The 17,609-nt window shown below is 34.3% G+C and overlaps 1 protein-coding gene and 1 long non-coding RNA gene across 5 annotated transcripts in view; one reads left to right on the top strand and one right to left on the bottom strand.

Moving 5' to 3' along the window:
- Positions 1–17,609, bottom strand: part of Slit2 (slit guidance ligand 2) — a 313,096-nt gene that overhangs the window by 124,901 nt on the left and 170,586 nt on the right. For all 4 annotated transcript variants that reach the window (XM_040747061.1, XM_040747063.1, XM_040747062.1 and 1 more), the window contains exon 5: positions 8,798–8,869. In XM_040747061.1, the coding sequence (XP_040602995.1) occupies positions 8,798–8,869 (72 nt within the window). The remainder of the gene's footprint in view (positions 1–8,797; positions 8,870–17,609) is intronic.
- The window catches only part of LOC121140817, a 44,850-nt gene that overhangs the window by 16,154 nt on the left and 11,087 nt on the right, over positions 1–17,609 (top strand). The window lies entirely within an intron of this gene.

The following is a 17,609-nucleotide window of genomic DNA, read 5'->3' as shown; positions in this document are numbered from 1 at the left end:
GTAGCCTCTATAACAATGTTCTTATCTGTGGTTTTGTTTTTCCAAGCACTGCATGATTTCATGGAAATAGAGAGGTTGAAAGGAATCATCATTTTCATACTCTTCTCGTTGAGTATTATGTCCTATGATTCTCTTTTCAGTGGCAACAAAGAGCCACTGATACCCAGGAAGCCTGATGCTTCCCATATTGATGGTTACAAGCTTGGGTGGCTATAGTCTCAGAACACACCATTTGCCAACAGAGTTGTACACCGAGAAACATACTCTGCCTCACACCGGGAATATATGAAGCTTATCTGGTCTTATTTCACAATAAACCGTCCCTGAGTGTAATTAGTGGAATCAATATATAATGCTTCTAACTTTAAGTCTGTAGTAGATATAATAAAGACAGAACGTTAAACACAATACAGCTGGAGATACTGTATTATGTCCTGTTTAAGTTTTCTTAAAATAGTTCCTATTTCCTTACTTTAACATGTAGCTGCCATACTGTATTTTAATCTTATATATAAACCTTGCTTCACAATGTTAATTTTAAATGACTGGATCACTATCCATATTAAAGATGTATTTTTTTAGCATCCAATAAATAATATTCAATTACTAATCAGTTTTTTCACAAGAGCTAGAATATTTAAAAAATAGTTAACTGTGAAATATTACAGAACATTAAAATCCATAATAATGTGTGATCAAACAATGCCCGAATGTGTTACATTTATAATTTCAGGAGCTAAAAATGATTTGTTGCTTATATCGCTGCTATAAAATAAAAGACTTTAAAATTTTATACAATTTAAAATGAATCAAAATAAAGAACATTTCACATTGTAAAGAAACCTGATTTTTTTAAAGTGAAGTATGGGGAAAAAAAGGAGAGGAAAGCCTTTTAATATGGGTATAGTATCTTTTTTAAGGGTGAAATTAAAGTCTATGTATAAATGTAAATATTCAAACCCCATGACAACTGTTATTTAAACCAATTTTAATTCAAATGATAATATACAAAAATATCACAAGTTGGACTATATCAATAAATACCCTAAATATTAATTTAAACAACCGTGCATCTCTCAGAACAAGCTCACCAGCAGGGACCTTGTTTGGGGCAATTCATGATAAAGTGAGAATCTATCCTAACAATTTCAGAAGTTTACATTATCTTAGATTTAATTCTTTTACTGTCTTTCAGGTAATGCGTTATGTATCTCACTAACAAGTAACCATAAATTTCACTAGAATACTCTGTATTACAAATGTACACCACATTTGCCATTTGAGCGAAGGAAAAGAAAATATCCTGCATATTAAAAGAAAAGTTTTGTAACAGAAAATAGAAGAAAAACAGCCAGAGGGATATTTGGGTCCTGGCATTTCTAGAAAATTTAACCAAAACTGTTTGAAACTAAGACTGATTACAATAAATACCTGCATTTACTGACCTCACCACATGTTACATACTGACTGAATACAATCTCATTATCCTTCACAGTAAATTGAGAAGGTAAATATTGCCAGCACCTGAATTACACAGATAGACTAATAAGACTCAAAAGTGTGAGAACTTATATAACAGTAAGTATCAAATTTTGCATTCACTTTTGATTGTAATTGAGACTGATATATTCCCAAAGTCCCCACACAGTATCCAAGATCGGAGGAAGCAAATTTACAATATTTCACCGTTTCAGGTGAAGTTTAGATAAATGGATGGGAACAATTTAAAGTAGTGTAAAATACAGAAAAGTCTGTGATTCCTCCAGGCAGAGGATTTTAAACTAGTGTAGAAAAATATATCTCTTTGTATGTCTAAGATGCGGCTCAGTAGTAGAATGTTTGTCTAGCACACATTAAGCCCTGGATTCAGTTTTCAGTTTATAACATATCAAATGGTCATATCACACACACACACACACACACACACACACACACACACATACACACACACACTCACACACACACGCACAGAGAGAGAGAGAGGGAGAGAGAGAGAGAGAGAGAGAGAGAGAGAGAGAGAGAGAGAGAGAGAGAGAGAGAGAGAGAGAGAGAGAGCACAGAACCTAGCTAGTCAGGATGAATTTTCCCTATAGATGAATGAACAGCTCCATGACAAACAAAAAAAAAAAAATGAGGAGAGGCACTATAGTGTTAAGGATTGCTTTCAGGACCTGAGATATTTGGGCTTGAGCACAGAGCTTCTGTACTGAAGCAGTGTTTCAAAGCAGGAAGTCATAACATAGTGAAAATCCTGTCTTGTTATAGATTACAGAATTAGAGCAAGGTTCTACTTTGTTCATGTACTTTGACTTTAGCATTTTTAACAAATACAACATGACATTAAATAAAAGGAGGAGGGGAGGGATAGGGGGCTGGGATTGACATGTGAAACAAGCTTATTTCTTACTTAAATAAAAAAAGGAAGAGAAAAAATACAAACAAACTATACCTTTCAAACAAATACCTTTCAAACTTTTAATTAAAATGTATAAATTTGTGTAAAAGTTCAGAAGGCAGAAGCAGGCGGATCTCTGTGAGTTTGAGGCCAGCCTGGTAAACGGAGCGAGTTCCAGAACAGCCTCCAAAACAACACAGAGAAACTCTGTCTCGAAACACCAAAAAAATTGTGTAATAGTCAGAGAAATCAAAAAACACATAGTTTGAATTAATACAAAATATTGTCTTTCATTTAAAATACCATTAAGATAAAATTGTACTTTATCTCAGGTTTCTATAGTTTGTGTAATAAACATCATAAATATATATAAATGCTATAATTTGGTAATTGGCTTGCTATGTAATAATTCTCCTTGTAATTAAAAATATTGTCATAAAAAAGAATATTGAACCTGGTTATGAGGAGGAGAATTCAGTGCATCACAAAAAACTATGTAATAATCTAGTATCTTTGTTAAAATTATCTAATAAGACTATAGCTTAGAGGTCAAAATCAATTAGGAGGTTGTTGTAACAGTTCATAGGTAAAAATGTGCTCTGACCCACATTGGAGACATAAGAAAACTTAATGTCAATTTTGTTGAGTGAAAAGGCAACCACAGTATCCATACTGGCTTTTGTTTTATGAGTTGGTTAATTGGTGTTCAAAATCAGTCATCCTTTCCAGTGTTTTGTTTGCATCGTTTTGTTTTGTTTTGGAGGTTTTTTTGAAGATACACTGCATTTATTATAGAGTCACAGAAGAAAGTCTATTACTGAAGGACAGTTGTCTCAAGCACAGTGGATATCAAAATATGCTAAACTGGAAAGAGTTTTGATGGGTGGTTGCCTCATCACAGTTGTTGGGACAGTACCAATTCTGATACTCTGAGAGAGAAAAAGAACAAGACTGCAGGACCATGGATAGTGTCCATGCTTTCCAGACTGGCACCTGTCCATCCTGTACCCTGGCCTCAGAGCTTCCTTTTCACTAAAATAACTTGTATTCTGTATGTGTCATCATGCTTGTGAAGGATGACTCTCTTGAAACTTATTGCTTGCTATCATTTGCTTGAAGAACTATAACTATAGGTAGCTCAGAAGGTTTCATGATCTATTGAATTCCACTGAGTTTTAATATAAAATAATATAAAAATGAATTAAGAAATGGTTTCTTCTTCACAGTACTTCTTGCCTCACACCCAATGATATCCACTAGAGGAAGCTGGGTATGAGAAGCTAGTTTTCATTTGATAGATAATAAAAGATTTTAGTTTTAAGAAAAATTATAAATAAAGCAAGCTTGAAAATTGAATAAGAGGATATTTTGAAGTTAGAACTTATGACAGAGGTAATGGAATCTGTTGCACTTTAGAGGAACTCATGCATTCTTCCCTGTTAGAGTTATGTATTTGTTCTATACTATATGGAATACTGTTGATTGTGGATTGTGTAAATAAAGATGAAAGACACCAGGAAAGAAGTTTAAACTTGGTAAAGGTGTTGGGCTTTAGAAATGTGTCAGGCTCTCTATTAACCTCAATAAAGTAGAAAATGATTGCATTTCATTGGTTGAAGTGGATTAATTGGTAAGAATAAAATAAAACATAGTGGAACATAAAAACGAAATATGACAGCAATCCAATAAACAATGTAATTTCTAAATAATGCATGTGGATTTGCAAGAATAGATTAATTCCCTTTCTTGTTTGTCAAATTCCCTTATTGTCAACAAAAATACATCACAAATTGGATTATTCCCAAAATGTCATGGTCATGCATATTTATTATCTAAATGATACCACGAATTGCTTTAAGAAAGCCATGCTGAATCATCCTATAAATTACACATTTGTCTATAGATTAATGCATATGAAATTATATTAATGTTTTCTTCAGTACCCATAAAAACACAGTTCATTTTTCCCTAAGGAAAGCTGTTATTTAGAAAAAGAGAATAAAATTCATAGCTGTGGGGTAATTGTGATTGGAAAAGTGAAAGCAAACAGAAAGAGGAAATAGACAGGGAGGAGTGTAGGATGAAAATGACGGAGTTCATCTTGAAGATAAATAACAGAAAGAAGGAAGAAAAAAGCAGGTGTGTAGTTTCCCTTACACAGTACCTGAAGTAATTTTTACAGACATTCAGTTATTTTCGATATTCATGCCCATATCTATAAAGAGAGTAAAACAATTTTATGAGTTTTTGATATGAACGATTACAACTTGTTTAATTCTTAAGTTTTTGATTTAATACTGCTATTTTTTAAGTTCCAGGGTAAATACAATTGGGGATTTATTTCCTTATAAAGGAATGGATGCTTAAGACATATCTGAACTCATAAAGCACATGTTGCAAACGGAAACTCACAGGGATCAAAAATAATATCAGAAAAAAATGAATATTCATAGTCTTGAAGAGGATACACTTAAGCGGAAATATCTAACTAGGTATTTGAAAAAAATAGGATGTATACTGTCAGGTTTTCTTTCAAGATTTGATTAAGGAGCAGCAAAACTTCACCACTTCAGCATTAATCTATAATTATACATACAAAGACTCTAAGCAAAGCTTCTGTAAGCACTGGTTATCTCTGAAGAATCATCCTTTGGTAATAACAGGGTATCTATAGTTCATAGTTTGTGAATTTAATACCACATATGGAAATCCCACTAATACTACTGCTGAAAGCTGTTAGAAATGCAATTATTTTGTTGATACTGAAATACAATTTTGTTTTCCTAATATCTGACTGCCTAAAATGTCAAGACAAAATAAACTGGTACAAGTTGTGGCCTTGTGGGTGGGTACAGGGTAGAAAGAGGTTCTGGAATAAATACAAAAAGTATTTTAATCTAGCTGTGAAATAGAGAGATAGCCAAAAAGTCACTGTAAGTTTTCCCCTGAGATGCTTAAGACCAAGATGAATGTTCATCTTTCTAAGATAGTTTAAATGGGGTTTGCCTAGAGTAAGGGAAATAAAGTGTACTAATTTGCAACATTTCCACAGCATCAATTTTATATTGTCAGGATATTTAGGCAGACCTCAAGAGTAAATCAAGTGCTGTCACCAGAAATCCTGTAGGAATGGGAAGCGCTTTGCATCAGGCTCAGCAGAAGTGACAGATCTGAAAAATTTGCAAGACTAGGGCAGGGTGGCACTGCAAAAAACGCCCCCGGAAGCGTGTTCTTGGCTCTGGTCGGCACAGATGCCTGTTGCTCTACCTTCCTTTTCTACTTTTAACCTGTGAGTAATTGTGCAGCTGTGTTTGGGACGCCATGAAGGACAACCTACTGAGGAATGAACACATAGGCACAACAAACATGACAAAATACTGTTGTCTGCTGTCCCACTGAATGCCAATATCACCATCAATGGTATGCTGCTGATTCATCATAGACTGTGGCTAGTAGTTTAATAATAATGTAAATTAAATTTTATACTTAAAAATTAGAAGATATGTTGCCTCTATTTGAAAGAGAAAAACTAAACCTGCCCCATGAAATGAGAATGATTTTTGCAAGTAGGATCTGAAATATCTTTTAACTCTGAAGTCTCTTTCAGCTATTTAAGCTGATTAAACACTCTGACAAATTACAAAATTCAAGTTTGCCCTCTTCCTTTGTATCAGTTCATGGAAGATGAAGAGAATAGGAGTTTTTCTCTTATTTTAGTGTTACCATTCAGGTCTACACTGTCCCTTGTGCTTCCTTTCTTCCATGGAAACATAAATTTCCAAAGCTGACTGTGTGGAAGTTGTCAGTCAGCACTTCCCACCTGTAGATCCCTTGTGTCTTATCACTGTGGAACTTCATGAAAAAAAATAACAAAAACAAAAAACAAACAAATAAAAAACCCTTCCACATTCCATTTCTTTTTTCTTTTTAATTTTAAATAGCTTGTTTTACATGTCAATCCCAGTTCCCTCTCCCTCCCCTCCTCCCGCACTCCCCTTCCCCCCCTCCCTCCCACCCTATTGCCAAATCCTTCCACATAGGGGATATCAGAGTCTGTCATTTTACTCTGGGTAGGGTCCAGGCACTCCCCTAAGAGTCCAGGCTGAGAGAGCATCCCTCTTTGTGCTATAGGCACACGAAGACTGTTTGTATATCAGGGATAGATTTCTTACACACACAAAACAAACGGAAACTCCATTACATTCTTTTTCAGTTTACTCCCATCACCAACACATAATATGCGTTTTATAAAAATGCATTTTCTTCCAGAGCTCTCTGAGAAATTATCACAACACTTTCAAGTTGTTCTCTTATTTATAAACCATTGTTTTGTAGTATGTTCATTTAATGATTTCTTGTATATTTTCTTGTTTTTCAATTGAAAGTTCCATATCTTATTAATTCATAATAGAATAATCATATACATGTTTAAATAATCCATTAATATATTATGATATTGAAATTTATCTCATATTCTACTACTCTGTCTCCTTTGTAAGCCATTTATTCATAGACAACTTTTATGAGTAAATCACTGAATAACATAACGAGTAACATAACACTATAGTTTCCTAGAATTTTACTGGTTTAAAATGTCTTTCAAATCTGATTTGCCTAATAAACACATCAAACCCAAATAACTATTGGTGATTTTATGAAATTGAATACTAAGGAACAAGAGGAGTTGGATGATTGCTTATATGTCCAAATTTAAAATATGGAAAAAATTTCAGGCTGCAATCCTAACCTCATGTCATACAGCACACTCAACAGTCTTTGAATTTGAGAAAATTCATGAGTGTATGTGTGGGAGGTTTAAAATGACCATTGCTTGTGGCAGCTGGCCTACTCTCTCACTTTCCACTTAATCTCTGAACTTGTTTTTCAGTTAAATGAAAAAAAATGTAAAAAAAATAAGTCCGCTCTGATGGGTCAGCATTCCTAAATGTAGACTTACATATAAGAAAAGACAGTCAGGTGACTTAAATTCTTTGAATATTTGAAAAACAGTTAAATGCATTTGTATTAAATGCTTAATGGTCATACCATTGGGAGGTTTTAGAGTGATATTCTGCAGGATGGCCAGTTGTAGCCCTTGCAACATGAGTGGGTATAACCCAGGAATTCTTAAGAAATACTATATCTATAAATAATACACTGAGAAAGATTGGATTCCCCCATGGTAGCAAGCCGACTTAAGCGTTCTCAAAGTCCCAGCTAGTAAAGATAGGAAGAAAGCAGAAGAAATCCTTTTTGTTTAAGTGCACATAAAAAAAATCACCAGAGTCACGATGTTAATGGCTTTGTCTATTTATAACCACAAAGCTGTACTTTTCTGTCATTACTTGGGCACTCAGAAAGCATAGACTCGGGATAAAGAAAAACACATATCTACTGAGGAGATGTAAAAGCCAAAATCCTTGGCTTTATCAACACTTGTCTTCTTTGAGAAGGGATAACATCTGTCTCACTTTCACTACTAGAGAGAAATGGTACTGAATTCTCCCATGGAGAATTCTGAATATAAGTTAATTCTTGAAAAATTGCCTGCCCTGTTTATGGCTAAGAAATATTGGATTGTAAGAGTTAATCTTGACACAGAGGAGCTCTTCACCCCTACATTCCAAGGAATTGCAATAGCTAAGGAAAATATTTAACCTCCAACATGTGAAGTAAACTGAAAAGTCATTTTAAAAGACTAACGCGGTATTTTGAAACTGATAAAGATATATATTGACAATATTAGATTTGTCACTGAGAGCTTATATCTCGCAGGCAGCTTGAGGCACTTAAACACTGACTGAGTAAGAAACCAGATTAAAGATTTATCAAGGGAAATAAAGAAATATGTTTTTTCTTTCCCTTTCTTTTCTGCCTATTAAGGGTCTTATTTATATGGTCCTTCAAAGACTTGAGGGAAAAGATGTGAGGAAAAACACACATAAAGGGAAAGGTAAATTTATTTACACTTCTAACATCTAAAAACTCCAGAAAAACTAGAGTTCTGAGTCATCTTTATCTTTAGCTGGAAAATAGTTTCTATTTCCAGAAGAAAATGAAACTGTTTATCTGCTGTACTTTCACACACACACCCTGACAGAAACTGCAAATGGAATAAGAGAGAACTCTGAAAAAAATAAGAAAACACATCATAATTCCATTTCATTTTTCTAAAAATTGTAAACACTAATCTGAGTATTTAAGAATTAATGTTATATTGACTTGAGTTGTCAAATATCTTTACAAATAGCAAAAATTTTTGCTGCTATTGAGGATCTTAAAAACAAGAAGAAAGTTATACCAGTATTTCATTTTTTGAATAATTTTAAAAATGTAAACCTAACCCCCAAGCAGATAATACTTTATAAAGAACTATAAATTAAGGTGGCCATATATACTCACAGGTTTTTAATGTCAACTGCCCCACGGAAAGCCTTCCTTGGAATTGCTTGAATTTGATTTTCACTGAGATCACTAGAAACAACAAAAGAAAAATAGGTTATAAAATGATACTTTATGATTAGTTTAATCAAAAAGATAAGTAATAGTTAAACAAAAATTACTCCACAAAAACACTATCCCCCACCAAAAAAAGGACAAAACAGTTATGGCAATGTGAGTAACCACACAAATATTGTGTAATTCTAAGGTAAGTTAAAGTTTAGATTAAATATCTTTAATCAATACTCTATCATAAAATATGGCATTTTAATGTATAGGTTGATATAATTTTGTGAAACAAAATATTAAATATTTCATTAAGACAAGCAGTAGATTTCTCATAACTGAATTTCAGGAGACTTTGAAGCTATACAATTTAACATTTACCTCAAATCACAGTTGTAACTTAGCTTCCTAGAGAAGAAGGATGGCACTCAAACCATACAATTAAGTAATATTAAAAGTGGAACATGACAGCTCTCACCCAACAATAAAATGAAATTTCTGCATGAGATACTAATAGTAGGATGATTTGAAGCTTCCCTAAATCTATTAAATCATAAACATGGGGAGTGTATATTTATATTATGAAATACATTTTAATAAAGAAAAAAGCACTCTTCCAGTTAAAATGAGAAGTTTGGAGAAAAACACTCATCACAAAATGGATTATTATTTTTCTCTACAAGAGTACACGAGTGAATTATAAGACCATCTAAGAGCTCAGAGGTAAAAAGATATGCCACTGAAACCTGAAAATTGCCTTCTGGGTTTTATTTACATGAGTAAAGAGTAAGAAGTTGAAATACCAAGCAATCTATTAAAATGCCAATAATGCTACTCAAATTTTGAGGAAACCCGTTCTCACAAAGAAAGGCGAAGCTCCTGACCACAGACACACCGCAGTTGACGAACTCAGACTCTTTCCACCGAGCACATTGAGCAGGTTGGTCCACATTCCCTCCCTCAAAGCTGCTTGTGAGCAGAGCTCATCATTCACATGCTTATAGCCACAGAAGAGAGAAGAGGACACAACTGGCTGATACAGAGATTTAGTGTGTGGTCCTGACCTCATTAACACCGAGTTTTAAACAAATGAGATTTGAGTTTATATCTCAGTATGCTTAATGTTCAAATGAAAAACGTTCCCGAAGCAATTTGTAAAGAGATAAATGCTGGTTACTCAATGACAGAATACCTTGAGCACAAAAAACAAAGATGAAGATGATAGGAAGGAGGAGGAGGGGAAAAACAACAAAAGTCTTATGTTTTACTCTGAAGAGTAAATGTGCTTTGTGCTTATGCAGGCAGCACATCCCGAAGCAATGTAGCCCACCATCGCTTTCAGTAATGCCAGTGTATCCTTAAGAGCAATAGCACTTCACTTCCTTAAAAAGGGCTGATTTCTCCCACTTGTCATTGATTAGGACTGACTTCCTTCCTTCCTTTCAAAATTGCAGCAAGTTTAGAATATATATATATATATATATATATATATATATATATATTCTGGATGACTGAGTATTTGTTCAGTGGAGGCAACAGACTGAAGAGATTTTTGAGGAAGACAAACCAAAAAGTGACAAGCGATGAGGAGAAAAACACACAAACAAACAAACATTCCACGGAATTCAAGCAAATATAAACTTATCATGCTCACTGAAAATGACTGTTTTTAGCCTGCTGTCCCTGCCACTTTTCTCTTTCTAATCAGTCCCCTTTCAGCTTCTCAAATGAGGAATACTTTTGAGAGCTCATGACAGCAAAAAAAAGTTTATTCCATTTCTTGAGTTTTCTCTAGTCTCGGTAGTCTTCTAACTTCTGCAATGCAGGTGCCTCCCTTCCCTGTTTGTCTTGGTTCTACGGGGGTTCCAGGCCCTGCAGTCAGACTCTCGACTATCTTCAGAGGGACAGGAATGTTGAGGCTCAAACGGTACGGTTCAAATAAACATAACTGCGGCACACTGCTGTTTAGGAGGAATATCACTCCTGAATTTTATCGATTACCCATGACAGATCATAGAATAGCTTCCTTTGGCTAATAGTCGCCAATCTTTCCTATCCCTGAGCCTGTGAAAGTCTAAGAGGTTCAAAGTCCAATATTCCCCTAACGTTGATAGCTGCGTGTAGCTGTTCCCTGGGATAGATAGTTCCTGAGCATCGAATGGAGACTAAGCATGAGTGCCCAGTTCACTCTGTCAGAAAGTTTCAATTATAGATCCCCGGTCCCTTTTGAAGAATGGGCTCTGTTTACCTGGAAAGAAAGAACCTCACATAAACAACAATTGATGCTTCTAAAAGAATGTATCATCCCATGCTCTAATTACTAAAACCATCTTATAAAACAGGCATTATTATTTCAACTTTGTATGAGGACCTTTTTGTAGGAGAAAAATTTTGAAATAGTATCCATACTACACAAGACTAATCATTAAATACATAAGGAATGCAGATAAGTACTGAGCCCAGACTTGTGAACATCGTCAATATGTTCTTCCTGCATTCATGAATTTAGAGAGGGCTTTCTCACCTCATGCTAGTTTTGACTTATGTCATTGTACAATGAAGAATTAGACTATATATTAATGATAGATCACACTTTTTGCATATAACTAGCATGTTTTTCAGTCATGTTTATTCACTTACTATCCACTATATATGGAGTTTCATGTAGTGTGCTAGAGGCTAATGAATTGAGTGAAGGTACTGTCCTGTGTCTAGAAAATTTAAAGACATGTAAACAAGATGAGGTAAAAAGCTAAATATGAAAGTACCATACAGGTGTTGGTTGCATGCATACTACCATCATTCTACATGGAAACCAGCTGCCTGACATCACTGTATCTGCTCTATTCCTTGAAGATGAATGAAGTGTGCCTTCTCTAACTGCAGTCTATTGTTTTATAGGTTGTGTAGAATAAGAACAACGAGTCAGAATTACTGAGTGAGAGGGATAGAATTATCATGGGAGGAAATTTGTAATTATATCACCAGGCAATAGAGTGTAAACATCTGTTTGGGAGCAGAGAAATGATTTGACTGGACTTGATTTTGGGGAGGATTAATATAGAAATTGAATTTCAAAGAAGGCAGGGATAATGGGAAGAGAAGTGCCATGTAGTGTCTCCAGTGTCGGCTAGTGCCCAGTGCATGAGGTATCTTTTAAAGGAGAACATTAGGCGATAAAACTGGAAGTTGGATCCAAATGGAAAGAATTTGATGTAAGTTAAGGTGACTATCGTCTCAGAAGAAATTTGAATCGCTTGAATTTTCTGAGCAACATAGTGACAAGATGGTAAACTAAGAAAGACAAATGTGCTACCACCATGCCAGATACTGGGAAGTGAGACAAGATGATTAACTAGATTGGAGATTATTGAAATCCTCAGTTGTGATGTGAAATTTTGTGGAAAATTTAAAAAATAACTGAAATTCTTTTCTTTTAAATTGTATATGTGTTAGTTTTATGTTCACCTATGCATGTGCACTGTATGCATGCCTGTTGTCCAGAGAGGCCCAGAAGAAGGTGATGGGTTCCATGCAAAAGGAGTCACAGGAGGTTGGGAGCTGCAGTATGTGTGCTGACATAGGCCTCTTTATTTGAATCTGGTTCCTTCTTTAACTAAAATCTATTATATTACGATTGCTAGCTCACTTGTTGGCACATTCTGTAAGAAGCGAGATAAAACTGGTTTTACACTCTCTGGCACATATGTCCTCAAGTGGATTCCTTTTCTAAAAGGTATTTGATACCATACGTACATGATACTGTATAAATATGTCATTTTCGACTCTTCTAAAATAAAACTAAAATGTACTTACTCTTTTGTCCCTTAACATATGGGAAGATATTCTTTAATGATCCAAACACATTTAGTGAGATCAGCAACAAAATGATGTTGAATTAAAATAATTGTGTCACCACAAGCATTGTGTATTATAAATGGAAAATGGTCTACAATGCTTTTACTCAGCCTAAACTATAGAAGTTTATGTCTCAGACAGTGGACATTGAAATGCTTTAATTCTCATAGATGTAGGGTCACAGAATTCAACACACACACAGAAAATTAAGAGATTTTCATGCTAACATACATATGTAAAAAAGTGTGTGTGTGTGTGTTGCATACACATGAATATTCCTCAATACTACCTGGTCATTCTATATAATCTTATTTGTTTACAGGGCTGACATTTTGGTATTAGATAACCAATTGGCATGCTTTTTCCAGGGGAAGAATATATTTCCCCCATTCATAGATAGTTTTAAACATTCTTTAGTAGAAGATTTGTGTTCACTAAAATACACCTTGAAATTAAGGCATTAAAAATAAAACAGGATAACGGCATAAATATGGTTCTCATTGGATAATTCATTAGTAGATTTCAACAATATTTAGATATTTTTTACATTTAAAAATTTCCTCTCTCTCTCTCTATATATATTATATATAATAGTATGTGAAATCAAAAGAAAATTCCAGTAAAGCCATTATTTTATTTTAGATTAATTTTAATATTTGTGTTTGTATGTTCACATGTGTGCATGTCTTCAGTCCTAAGACAAAAGTAGTAACAAATGCCCTTAGCAACCAAGTTTTCACTCTAATCCCTACATTTTCTTCTTTTATACTGCAAAGAAAAAAAATGTGGAATTTGGCTGACAATTTATATCTTAATTGCTTTACTTTTTCTTTGCATTTAAATTTATTTATTTGTTGGGCATATATGAAGACGTGTGGTTTACATGTGCCTCTGCATGCATGTGTAAGCCAGAGGACTACTTGTGGGAGAGGCTTCTTGTGTTCCACCATCTGAGTCTCAAGAGTCCCACTAGGATCAACAGGCCTGCCCAGCAAGCACTTTTCTCCACTGAGTCATCTTGTTAGCCTTAATGTTGTTTTGTGAGACAGAATGCCACTCCAAAGCACAAATACTAATGAAATTACCATATAATAAAGGCTAGCCCTAATTCATGAAAATGAATTCCACAACCACCCATGGGCTGGGATTGTAGACATGATACTTTTAGAATCCTCACTTGAATGTAGCATACTTGGGAGGAGAGAAATAGTAGGGAAAGATGAAAAGAATTTTCCAGTGTATTCATTCTAAGCACCCTTTATAGATCATTTCAGTATTTTCTTATTTTTAAAATTAAAGGTGACTTTTCTTAGCATTCCTTCCTTATGTTCAGTGTATCTGAGGATTTTTAAAGGGACAATATGATGTAGTAGTGCTGAATTACTGCATCAGCTCTTCAGGAAATAGCCAACACTGCAGTGCTGCATTTTATTGCCCACGACGTATGGTTCTCGGTGGAGTATCCCATTAACCTCAGAGTTCAGTGATATCATTTTAATTATATAAATTGAAATGGCAATGTATAATACCTATATCATGTAAAAATGGATTCACTTTATGTGAAAGTGTTCTAACTATATTTCACTATGAAGCAATAAATTTGCTTTAGATGGCAAATCTGCCTGTAAATTTAATTACTGGTAATTTTATTTTCCTCCACAGTTTAACCTCTCTTAGAGACTGACTAGCAATACCATAAATCTGTAATTGCACGAACTACTCTGAAAACAACTGAGTAATGATAGATGAATATTTACCCAGATTTTTGCTTTGGGAAGGGAAAAATATGACCCTTAGTGGGAAATAAATATGCCAACTTCTAAATATCATAATGGTGTAAACTCCTAATTCCTAACTGCATTTTTTTTACTCAAGGAAGATCCTTTTGTAAGCATATCTAATAAAATCATATATTTCATGTAGAGGAACTGTCTTCAGATATATGGAGGTCCAAATAACCCACTAAAATAAGTACAAGCTTCATATCATATGTGGGTGTTTGCATTAGTCAGAGATCAGTCTCATGCACAGAATAAATAGGTACACATAGATTATCCCAGGGGTCACAGGAAACAGTTTCTCACAAGAGTACTTTGGAACTTCCAATGAATACCCCCAATCAATGTTTTCTTTTTAGGTTTAAAAATCTCTGCAAAGGAACTATTTGTAAAAGCAGAAGAATGAAAGTCCATTTATGAAGGATAAAATATATTACATTTTTATGTTAAATCTAGTTGCATACAATGGGTATGCAAGGCCCTTTTCTTCCTGCAAATACACAAGAGAATGTATCACATATATCATGAATCATGCCACCAAAACCAAAGTATTGAAATACATATATGGATTATTCTCATGTAAATTCTTTTTTCCCTCTCCTATTCACTTTTGCAAACAATACAACCTATTTAAACTTCCACTCCCATTTAAGTTAGGAGAACGATGGGAGGGCAGGGGCAGGAAATAGGAGGGTGTAGTATAGACGGGAATATAGAAATAGACAATTAACATTGAAGGTCTTTCCAAAGAAACATACTACTGCAGAAGCTTCCTAATATGCATACATATATGAAAGGAATTTAAATGGAGCCAACTTAAAATGGGGGAGACAATGACAATTCAGACATCTTAGACCAAAAAAGTAAAACCTCAGTTATATCAGTTAAATCTTGCTGAGTTGTTGGCCAAAGGGCTCATATAGACACCTCCAAACATCACAGAGGCTATTGGCGAGGCTGTTGGTTACTCTCCAAAAACTGATGGCAAGGTCCTGTTGCAAAAGACACAACTTATTGAAGAGGGAGAAAGTGAACTGGTGTGCAACTAGAAATTTCACCCCTACTGAATATTGTTAATGGTGTTATAAGGTACTTTGAAAGCTGCCAGAGAAGAAATGTTATCATCAGTTTCACCCAGCTACAATAGAGACTTGCTTAAAAGATACACTGGTGTAATAATGGTACAAATAATATGCAAGTAACCAATCACTTTTTGAATAGAAGACCCACTCCATGACATGGAATCCAAACATGAAACAACTAAGGTGACAAATCATTGACATTACATATGTCTTGGGCTTAGGAGAAGGACTACTACTATTATTCAGTGAAAGGAACAAACATAGAAATAAAATGACTCCTAATATCATATTGCTATACAGGTCAGTGCATCATTCAGCTCTTATCAGAGAAGCTTTTTCTTGAAGTATATGGAAGTTTATACATATATCCACGAATGGACAATGTACAGAGAATGAGAGACTTTTGGGCGCTTACTCCTAAGTGGGATATCTTTATCGAATCTCTCCCCTCAAGGTTCGGGGTTCAATGCCAAAGAGGAGTCAAAAAGATTGTAATAACTAGAGGTGATGGATAACTGAAAAGAGGTGCCTTTCAGAGAGACAACAGAAAGGCACATGAATTCATACAAATTTTGATAGCATGCACATCAAAGGCACATGAATTCATACAAATTTTGATAGCATGCACAAGTCTTTACAGGTTCAAAGCATTCCATATACTAGAAAGAAAAGTGAACACAAATCTTCACTTCGAAATTGGAAGTTATGTGTAAGTGATAGCCCCTGGAAAACGGAAAGTCAGTTTTTTCCTATGGGATATTACTCAAGGCAGACCTTATGCAGAGTAGCAGTTGGTTAAAACAAAATAGACTCCATGTTTTTGTTTATCTTTCATTCTTCCCTTCTTTCTTTTTTCCTTTTAATTTTTGTGTATGCACTTTTTTGTTTTGGTGAGTTTTTTTGGTCTTATTATCTTTTTTAAGTTTGTGTAGACATTTGTTTTCTGTTTTTCATAGTTTTTGTTTTTCTTTTATTAATTTTTTGAGAAGGAATAAACATGAGGGAGATAGATGAGTAAGGAAGTGAGAGAGGATTTAGGAAGAGTAGCAGGAGGGGAAAGAATATCAGTAAAATGTATTTATTGAAAAAAATCTTAGATAAAAAATGAAACAAACAAACAAAAACAACACCAACCACAAAAAAATTCTACCCTTTCACCCATGAAGTGGTCACGAAAAAAGACCCAAGCACCAAGCTTCTAAAGGCAGGGTTTAAATACAGGGTGCAATACTGGGGAGGGTGCTAAGTACCCAACAACCCATCTAATTTAGGCAAGGCTTGCTTGTTGGAGCTGTGGGTAACTTTGAATGCTTCTGTTTCTCACAGTGGAATAAAATGATGGTCTGGACGTTGTCTTCATATATAAAAGTTTTATCAGGTTGCTGATACCTCTATGACCTTTAGCCAATTATTTTTACTTTTTGAACTTACTAAGTCTGCACTTCTTCAAATTACAAATTAAGACTAACATTTAGAACACATTTCTAGAACTGTTGCAATATTTCATGAAATATTCAGCAAAAGTCCTTGTATATATTGTTAACAGTCAGTAGATGTTATATATTATCACTTTGAAGTAGAAAAACATATCAATGAGCAGGATTTGGGGTAGGTATAATACAATTCAAGTAAAATTTAGCACACCATCTTTATTTCACAGTACAATTTTTAAGCTAAGCAGAAAATACTTTTCTTCATTGTTAAATATAGTACTTGTGAATCGTATTATTGCCCTTATCAATAACTGCTTATAAATAATTTCAGAAAGCTCTCAGTTATATTTATACATTTTAAATTCAGGAAATTTAAATCCATCATATACAGTTACTGAATTACAAAGAAGCCATAAGAGTTCAGAAGTCATATCTGGTGTTTTAGGATGCTTTGAATGTAAAGCGTTATTTTATAATTTTTAAAAGGCAATCATAATTAAAAGCTTTCATTATATATACAAGGCCAACAAACATTTTCAGGGATACAAAGTCATATTTTCACGGTATTGTGATTTCAGAATTACATACAAGAGACAGTTGGCCACAAAATTTAGTT

The sequence above is a fragment of the Mesocricetus auratus genome, unplaced genomic scaffold (assembly GCF_017639785.1).
Source record: "Mesocricetus auratus isolate SY011 unplaced genomic scaffold, BCM_Maur_2.0 Super-Scaffold_100006, whole genome shotgun sequence".
NCBI lineage: Eukaryota > Metazoa > Chordata > Mammalia > Rodentia > Cricetidae > Mesocricetus > Mesocricetus auratus.
The sequence above is the reverse complement of the archived record's forward strand: the minus strand, read 5'-3'. Positions and strand labels throughout refer to the sequence as shown.